The following is a 9608-nucleotide window of genomic DNA, read 5'->3' on the forward strand; positions in this document are numbered from 1 at the left end:
AAAACCAGCGGGCTGTGATCACCTCCAGGTTTTCGGTGGGCTGAGGCGATTTATTTCTATTCCTCGTCGGCCTGAGGACGTTTTTTTCACCTTGTTTTGGGGCCACAAGCCTTGATTTCTCCGAACCAATGAACTTTACCGAGGTCTGCCCACCCTGCCTCTGTGCTGGGAGTTTAATTCCAAAGTTAACGTCTTAGTGCCTGTATTTTTCGTGAGGTGGAGGCAGGCTTCCGCCAGGTTCACGTGCAGAATTGCCCCCCGTCCGGTTCTAACCCAACGGGGAAAATATTTTTATTTTCAGGCTCTGGAGGTGCAGCCAGAATTCTTCGTTCACATGGCAGCAGCAAACTCTACTCCGCCTGGCTCTTTGGATCTAAACCAGCCCGGATTTGCGAAGGAGATCCTGGGAACTAAACTGGAGGTCAAATACCTCTGCTCTGACTGCAGGAATATACTGAGGAGGCCATACCAAGCTCAGTGTGGACATCGCTACTGCTCCTATTGTCTAAAGAAGATCATAAGGTAACTTCTGTGCCTTCAGTCTGAGGAGAAAATGCTTGAAAAGGCATTTTTAAGCAAAAAAAAAAAGAAAATAAGAGAAATGTCTCTTTTTTTCAAGGCTTTCTCAGTGAGGGAGCCGTGTTTAATCATTGAGGCTCAGCATCAGATCTTCTTTAAAAGAATGTGTCATCTCTGTCTTGCTTTTATTGCTCCAGAGGTTGCTTCTAAGTTCCCTCTTCCAGAATCTCCTGTATTGCTTTTGCATTCAGGTGGCAGTCGAGGTGGGTCACCCATCTCCTCCAGTCTTCATGCAGCTACTGAAGGAACTTGCTCCCAAAACTCATCATATGGTGGTTGTGCCAAAATGTGAGGAAACTTAAGCACGTGCTGGCTTCCGGAATAGTTTCCTTGTGTCCTGTCTCACTCTTGCCTTTAAGTGAGGGAAGTTGAATAGAATAATCAGTCAGGATATGAAAAAAAAAATCAGAAATGGGCATCTTATTTTTAAAAATAAGAAGATGATTTTGTTTTATAAAGTGTTATGAAGTTTACCAGAAATCTCTTTATTGTTAAATCATAAATTGGTCTCTTCTTGTTGCGTTTGATGGTTATTTTTCTGTCTGACAGTGCTGGACCTCAGAAGTGTGCCAGCTGTATTCAGGAAGGAATATATGAAGAAGGGATTTCTATTCTGGAAACGAGCTCGGTAAGCAAAAATGCATTTTACAAAATGAAGTGGCTTGCTGAGGTCGTTAATGCCCCTTCTAGTTTAAAACAGAAGCTCTGAGAGTCCCTTATTCCTAGGAAACATTTTCTCCAGCAGTGAGTGTTATGATTAATGTGGTGGACTCCCCAGTTTCTAAAATCCAGGTCATGTTCTTGCAGTGGTGGCCTACTTAAACCCTGAAATAATTGTTTGTTTGCCATTAGCACACCTCTGAGGATGGGATGTGGCAACTGGCCTGGGAGGAGCCTTAATACAGGCTTAAGGCAGAGTTGAGGGACTGGCCTAAAACTTCAACCCCTCAGAAATATGTGGGGCCTACTTGTTTTTTTTCCATTTTAGGCTTTCCCGGACAACGCAGCTCGGCGGGAGGTGGAGAGCCTGCCTGCCGTCTGCATCAACAGCGGCTGCACCTGGAAGGGGACTATTAAAGAGTACGAGGTAAAGATCAAAGCGAGGCTTTCGAGGTCTGCCTCCTTTGCCTTTCCTCCGAGTTTGGGGAAGGCTGACGGGGTTTTCCTTACCTGCTGGTGGTAGGGGTGGGAGCTGTCAGCTCCCTGAACTTCAGAGGTTTCTCGCTTGAGCCAGTTTGTGGGCCCTGCCGAGGGCACAGCCTGAACAGAAACGATTCCAGGTTCGCTCGTGATCACAGGCACCAAGCACGTCCCTTCTGCGGTGGAAACCTCCCCCTCTTATCCCCCAATTCCTTTTTCTGTTAGAAGACAAGTGAGCTGCCAAGGAAGTGTGCTGTGCCGTGTTGTGAAGTTCTCTGCGTTGCGTGAACCGAAAACCTCCTGCAGACCTGTGAGCCTGGGGAAGGTGGCCAGGCCACCATCCCGCTCCTGTGGCCACCAGGGCAGTGGGACTGGCCACTGCTTGGTCACCCGTTGCTCTTCTGGGCCACCAGCTGGCTGGGCAGGATGGTTTTTCCAGCCCTGCTCGTCTCAAGTTGCCCACCAGCTCTTTAATCCAGTCTTTTAGTGTGGCCTCGGGCATTTGTTCCTTAGTGCATGTACCAAGAAGCATGTTCTTGCTGAGGACAGCCATGGATTCTGTGCTTTCCAGCAAGTCAAGTCTGTGGCCGTTTGCGGCATTAAAACGCGTTGGGAGTTAGTCGTGACCATGTGCTGACCTGTGAAGCTCTGGTGCTCCTGCAGAACGCTTTTGTCATCCCTCTCAGAATGGAAGAACCATCCCCTGGCGGGGCTGAGATAAGAGCAATGAATTTTATTCCCCTCTGATGCTCGGCGTAGGTGAGGATTGCAGCCTGCTGGTTGGCGGAGCCTTGGTAGTGACCAAGACGTGTGTCAGGAGAAGGTGTCACCTCAGTCTGTGTGGGCTATTTGGATTCTCTTCACAATGGCAGCAGGAAGAAATGACGCAGGGGATCGTGCTGGAGTTTTCTGCCTGGCTTGCTGAGCCCCTTCACAGCAAGATGCTGCTGCGCCTCTGCTTCCTTGTCCTGCTGCCTGGAACCTTCCGCTTCTTGGTGCCAAAAGTTCTTCCCAGAAGACGAGGGCATGTTGGGTGCTCAGTGGTTCTTCTGCTGTGAAACCCGCAGCTGCAGATGCGTTACGGTGTGGATGTACAACTGAAGAAGATGTCAAGTTAAAAGCTTAACGCTGATACAGCAGTGAGAGCTTGGGAACCATGTTCCAGGGTACGGTGGGTTTTCCCTGAGGGTCCAGGCTCAAGCTGTGCTCTCGGTGCCTGTGGACTGCTTGACCCACGGTTTCATTTTAAAAAAAAGACCTGAAGCTTGATGCCCTCCGCAGCGTTCGCGAGTGGTGGTTGTAGCTCATCTCCATTAGACTGAATGGAATTATGTTTGTCGGCAGCTTCCAGCGCTGTTGGTTGTGCTGTGACTGGTGGGATCTTCTAGGCTTTTACTCCTGAGTTTAAAAAAAAAAAATCTTAAGAGTTCCAGCAGAGCTCAGCAAAAATCGTCCGCTGCCCAAGGTCCTCCCTGTGTGGTCTTACGAGTGTTCGAAGGCGGGTTTGAGTCTGGCCAGAACCTGCACTAGAAGTTCAAAGGGGCAAGGAGGGATCAGTCCTGGGATCCGTCCGTCCTCTTGCAGGGCTGGAGGGGTGTGTGATGCTCTGGGCTCTGCACGGCTGCGTCTGGACGGATCAGGCCGTGCCTCTTCTGTTGTTCTCCACCTGATCTTCGAGAGGTCCCGTTAGGTATTCTGCTAAAACAGGCTTAGTTCTTGCAGAGGAGTGGCTCTGGAGTCCTTGGGCCGCAGCACTGACCTTGGCTGTGACGGTTTTTGTTCGTCTCGGGATGGATTTGCGCGATGAGAGGGGAGTGGCAATTCCGAGTGGCACCGGTTGCTTCGCCTCGGGATCGAGCTTGCTGCTCCTGCACGCCATGGGGGGGTGTTCAGCTGGGTGGCGGCCAGAAGGGGTTTTGTGCCTTCTCGACAAAAGCTGATTCTTTCCTGGGAACTGCTGGGAGAAGGCAGCGTCTCCCAGTGTTACCTCTCCACCCAGCTGCCGGCTGAAGGGCCGGGGTGTTTGCTGGGCCCTGGCTGTCCTCGCGCCATCGGGGTTTGGGAAAGGGGCTGGTGGGAGGAGGCGCCAAACAACCGCGTTAGCCCAGAGACTCTCTTGGTCCCCTGGACTCTACTGGAGTGAATCTGGAGGAGGGCTGCCAAGATGGTCAGAGAACACCTCTCGTGGGAGGACAGGCTGAGAGAGTTGGGGCTGTTCAGGCTGGAGAAGAGGAGAGACCTTCTGGTGGCCTGACAGTGCCTGGAGGGGCTCCAAGAAGGCTGGGGAGGGACTTTTGACAAGTAGTGTTGAGCTGAGGGGCAATGGGTGGAAGCTGGGTTTAGACTTGATCTAAGGAAGAATTTCTTTACCCTGAGGTGGTGAAGCACTGGCACAGGTTGCCCAGGGAGGCTGTGGATGCTCCAGCCCTGCAAGTGCCCAGGGCTGGGCTGGATAGAGCCTTGAGCAACCTGATCTGCTGGAAAGTGTCCCTGGTGGCAGGGTGATTGGAGCTGGGTGATCTCTGAGATGCCTTCGAACTCAAATCATTCTATGATTCTGTGACTAAAGTTAAGGCCTCCTTGCAGGTCGGCTTCTCTGTTCAGTGGCGTTTGCCCGGTGCAGCTCTGGCTGTGTTGGGAGCCAGCGGTGTGTGTAACGTCCTGCGGCGGCTCAGCCCTCCCGCTGTGGAAAGTCCCTTTTGCTGTGCTATTTCCGACAGGACATGGAAAGTCCCTGAGAGCGAATTCGTCGTTTGCTAATTTAAAAATCCTGCGCTCGTACCGAGAGGGGCTGACTCGGCTGCTATCCGCTTACAAATCAAGAGATACCGGTGCTTCTGATTTGCTAATCTTATCGGGGCGCTAATGGGGGGAAAAAAAAAGTGTTCTGCAGCTGAGAAGCTCTTCAACCTCAAAAAAAATTTATAAAGCTGATTTCGGTTTTGCTTTCTGTTCTGTTCAGGCAGATCACAGTTCAGGTCTCAGAGGGACATCCAAAACTGAAAGAATGCAATCTGCTTGGACATGACTTGCACTTCTGCTGAAAGCTGTGTGAAGCTTGTGGAATACTTAAGTGCTTAGCACACGTCTGGCTTTATAAAGGCTTTTTTGGATTTTGTACAAATCGTAAATATTTAGCAGCACTTGGATAAAGCGGTTTGTTGGTGGGGCTGGAGGGTTTTTCCGTTTGAACAGTAACCTCTTTACATGTGTGGTGTCCTGATGAGTCTGCCTAAACTGTCCCTACAGAAGAGCAGGCTGTGGGCAGGAGCCTTTTGAATGAGGTGGAAAGTCTGAGGGGAGCTGCAGGAACTCATACTAACCTGTTAGAGCGAAAGGCCAGACCAAGAAGATGTGCTCTGTGATGTCCAGGTAGTTTGTGCTTGTCAGCACCGGAGCATTTCTTTTTTTGCCTTATAGTAGCCCCAGTTGCTGACATCTCTCTTCTGTTTTATCAACGTGTCTTCAGTTCTCAAGTACCTTTTGTTTATGCTTTTCACACCACCAGCTCCTTTTCTTTGCCCCCCATCAGGGTTGGGATGGGAGGAGGGGGCTGCGAGGGCTTTTCACCTGTGCCGTGGCATTTCCTGTTGTTACCCACTTTCTTATGGGGGAATCCCTGACTTGCAGGCGACCTTTTAACCACAACCTGTTCATCTCGGGAGATACAGAGTTATCTGAGACGTTAGGAAATGGAATCCTCAGCGTTTTGGAAGGAGGATGAAATTTTAAGCTTGATCCTGACAGCAGTATTTAAACTTAAGTAGGGAAGGGGTTTTCTAAGGAAGGCAGATGAGTTCAGCTAAAGAGGACGGATGGCTGTCATCTGCAGTGATAATGTGCCCCAATCTAAACCGGAGGGGACGTGTTTCCCTTCTAGGCAGTGGTCACTCTGGTTTGGCAGATTTCACTTTAACCGAAGCCTGGGAGGCCGTGGAAGGTGCAAAGCTCAGAATTTCAGTGCCAACCCGGTGATGGTGGAGAATGTGTCCACATCCCCTTCTGGGCTACGTGGCTTCCCAGGGCCAGGAGGACAAGGGAACTGGGCAGTCCCCTCTTGCCCAGTGTTCCTGCTGGAGCTGCTGGAGAAGCTCTGCCAGGGGCTCCTCCTGCTCTGCAGTGCTTTGCTGTCTCACTCCCCACCTCTACAGCCGCATCTCAAGAATGGCCGGAAAATTTTTGGTGGCGATTTTCAGCTTAGTCTGAGAACTTCATCTTCAGGCTTTTGCCCGTTGCTTAGAACAAGAGCTGCTGGTCTTGGCAGCGGCTTCTCCCGGCTCCTGCTGCCTCCAGAGCGTGCTTGTGAGTGGTTTATAGCAGTGTTGGCTGCATGTGGCCAGCCCACTTGGTGATGCTGCAGCGGGGCAGCCGGCCCTTGTTTTGAAACCAGGTACAGCATTTCTTGTCTTTTTCTGACGGTTTTGGCTTGGTGTGGTGTTTGCAGCCAGCTCTGCTCTGATCAGCAGGTTGCCTCCAGGACCAGATCGCTTTCTCGCGGGAGGATCCCTGACTCACAGGTGACCAAAAGGACCTCCTGCTTTGGAAAAAAGGAGTTTGATGCACCTTTACCTTCCAGAGCTGGAGCTGAGGTCCCCAAACAAACCTCAGCCTCCCTTTTACAGTCCCTGAAGTAGAGTTTCTGTAGCTGGCTGCCCAGACACGAGGCATTTTTCCCTCCAAGCCTGCGGTGAGAGGTAAGCCACAGGGAGTGCTGGGGAACGTGCGTGGGAGGGGGTTGGAAAGCCCCGGCTCTACAGGCTCTAGAGGGTCTGCTCTTAGTTTCTAAAAACAACTCAGCCTCCTTCTGGCTGCCCACCTAATTAACAGTTTTGGATCTGCCAACGAGAAGCATCGAGTCGCGAGCTTTGAAGCCAGGGTGGGTTGCCGTGTGTCACTTGGAAGTGATGAAACCCCTCTGTGCGAGAGCAGCTCTAGCTCTGGGGGCTGTGGGGCAGCCCTTCATGCCCAGGGAGATGGTCCTGGGCTCCTGGTGCCTGGCAGCAGCCAGAGCTGCGATCGCACGCCCACCCCGGGCACTTCCAGCTCTTCAGATGGCCAAGAGAAACCACGTTTGAAATCAAGCAGCTGGCAGCTGGCTCGGCTTCTGCAGCACGTGAAACACACCTGTCCCAGTTGTAGCCTTGATCTTGTCTGCCCTTTTCAGGGTGCTGAACCCCTTTTCAGGGTGCTGGCGGTGTTCTTGGCCTCGTGCTTTCACAGCTCTTCTCTTCACATCCCACACCTCTGCGAGACGGTCGCTTTGCCCCTGCCCTCCCTCTGCCGCTCGCAGACCTCGGCCAGGTCAGCCCTTCCTGTGGGAAGGTGAGGCAGAGGTGGAACCCTGAGGCCGCTCCTTTTGAGCTGAGCAATGAAGGCGAAGCTTCACATGCTGGTGAAGATGGTGCTGGAAGGGAGGGCGATCTCTCTGGGAGGGTGTTCTGCGACCTGCTCGGCACGGGCAGCGCTTTCAGTGCGCGCGTAGCACAGCCATCGGCACGGCAGAGTCTCCGACAGCTGGTGACGGTGCCTGGCTCTGCGAAGGAACTGCTGAGGGTGAACTCAGATCATCGCGACAAACGTGGTGGCGCCTGGTGTCCTGGGTGCGATGAAGTGGCTGAGTTGGCGGCAGGTTGTTCTCGAGCAGTGACCTCCTTCGATGGGAACAGCAGATCTTGGGCCTTTTTCACACGACCGGGGCTGTAACTGGTAATTGTAGCCCAGGAGACCTGTGGAGTTATCTCCCATCAGATGTTCCTGACTGCTTTGAACCTCCCTTTCTTGTCAAGCGTGTTGACGGAGACTCAGTGTAGTCCAACACCGTGATTTTTAATTTCCTTGGCAAGCACGTTTAGTCTCTTTGTTTTCGCACGGCAGCTGGCCGCCTCCGTGGCCGGGGGACAACAGCGTGGGGGCTGCGGCTGGCCTGGGCTGGGTCAGGTTCAAACTCAGACTTATCTAAAATGTTCTGGGGGTCCAGCCCTGCTCCATTTCGGGCTGGAATCGCCCTAGAAAAATCATTCCTCTGAGCTGCTGGAGGGATTTGGAAGAAGCATCCTGGAGTGTGCCGCTACCTCATGCTCGTGTAGCTCAAACCCACCAGGGAGAGGCAGGGTCTGGTTTAGGAAATGGTAGAAAACTTGCTGCTGCCTTCAAATGCTCCTTGTACCTTGAGCCTTCACAACTGGCTCCTGCTTTCACACCTGTCTTCAGTGCGTGAAACGCTGTCTTGATGTCCCTCTGCCCATAAACCCCAAATCAAATGTCTGTCTAATCAGCCCTAAAAGCTAATGAGCAAACCCGTCAAACTCTGAAAACAGGAGGTGGGAGTGAGGTGCTGGGCAGCTCCCAACGTCATATCTTCTGCTGGTTTGTGTCCTCGGCCGGGGCAGGCGCCGTGGCAGCAGCAGCGCAGCACAGGCGGTGCTGGTTTCTTTTGCCATCGCTACCGCCGCGTGCCCGCTAAAACCCGCCAGCCGTTACTGATGGGAGCTTCATCGTTGGTTTTGACACTTTCTTTGAGGTTTAGTTATGTGTGATGCCAAGTGAACTTGCTTGGACCACTGTCACCAGCGTGTCCCAGCAAAGGGAGCGATTCGTGTCTGGCACGAGCGGGTGGGAGGGTCTGGCAAAGCTCCCGTTCCCAGCTGGTGTGGGAGTTACAGACTGGGCTCCTGCTTTCCAGCCCGGTGTTGCCGGGCTCTGTGCCGTAGTGCAAGGACCATGTGTGTGGTTAGTCCAGCCCAACCTTGTGGGGAAAAGTAAAGTTTGAGGCTTAAAACCAGCCTTAGGACTCCCTGGGTGAGGAGGAGCCGCAGCGTGGAAGGGTGTGTTGACTTCAGAGGAGCGGGACATCCCAGCCTACCCGCGCTGTGTGGCACGTTCCCATCTCGGAGGCTCCAGAACCTGGCAGAGGTGCATGAAGCAACTTGTTCTTCTTAGTGCAAGGGATTCAGGTTCCCTCAGAATGTAGGCAGGTATCTCTTCTACACTGGGGACCCATTTTCAGCATTTTCTGTAGGATTCTGTGGGCCCATCCTTTTTTCCTGTGGCCAGGCTAAGATGCCAAAGGCGTGCTGTGCCGGACCCGCAGCCTGGCCCTCCGCCGTGCCCTGCGCCGCTGCAGCTGGCTTTCCTCCGCCGTCCTCTTCATTTTCCTGCCTTTTGTTGCTCTGTTCCTGCTGCTGAGCCCCTCAGCTTTGTCCAGTTGCCGTTGCTGTGCTCGGAGGGGACCAGCAGCTTTCGGAGATCGACCTCCAGGAGACTGAAGCCGAAGAGCCGCGGTGTGGAGCCGGCACCGGCGCTGTTGGATTTCCCCACGCGGTTGCAAGGCCTCCGTGAAAGCAGACTTGTGTTGGCATGGCAGGTTGTGAGCAGGGCAGCCCCTGCACCTCCTGCTCCACCACCTTGAGATGGGGATAATAATTTCTGGCAGCAGCCCCTTCTGCGGTTCAAGTTCAGCGAAGCCTCGAGAGGTGGAATGGCAGTGGGATTCAAGGGCAGTGTTTCCTGGTGCCCTCCTGAAGCTGGTGCAGCAGAGCAGCTCGTCCTTAGGAAGGATCATGCCCAGCTCATCCTTAGGAAGGATCCTCCCAGGATCAGCTCCGTTCCCAAATCCTGCTTTTCCCTGCTTGTGCCTGCGCTTTTCTGCGCTGAAATGAGCTGCCGGGAAGGGAACTGCCTGTTCCGTCTGCTCAGGAGCGCCCCAAGAGAAACCTCAACTGCAGATTCCTTTTTGGCGTTGCTGACACCGAGGTCCAAGAGTCCTGGTGTGGGCACAGGCGCTTGGTTCTCCTCAGGCCTGCGAGGAAGAGGGGGGGGCTCTGCCTGTGGGTGCTGGCCCTTCCGAGGTGGGGGTGCTGGTGGGGGGGACTGGGTTTCTGGCCTCTTGG

General features: G+C 53.3%; 1 protein-coding gene across 1 annotated transcript in view; it reads left to right on the forward strand.

Annotated features, from left to right (window-relative positions):
* Positions 1-334: 334 nt before the first annotated feature.
* Positions 335-9608, forward strand: part of TRAF2 (TNF receptor-associated factor 2) — a 19516-nt gene continuing 10242 nt past the window's right edge. Inside the window, exons 1-3 of the mRNA XM_009865830.1 lie at positions 335-522; positions 1129-1207; positions 1568-1666. Coding sequence (XP_009864132.1) covers positions 335-522; positions 1129-1207; positions 1568-1666 — 366 coding nt within the window. The remainder of the gene's footprint in view (positions 523-1128; positions 1208-1567; positions 1667-9608) is intronic.

Source organism: Apaloderma vittatum, unplaced genomic scaffold, assembly GCF_000703405.1.
Source record: "Apaloderma vittatum isolate BGI_N311 unplaced genomic scaffold, ASM70340v1 scaffold15683, whole genome shotgun sequence".
Taxonomy (NCBI): domain Eukaryota; kingdom Metazoa; phylum Chordata; class Aves; order Trogoniformes; family Trogonidae; genus Apaloderma; species Apaloderma vittatum.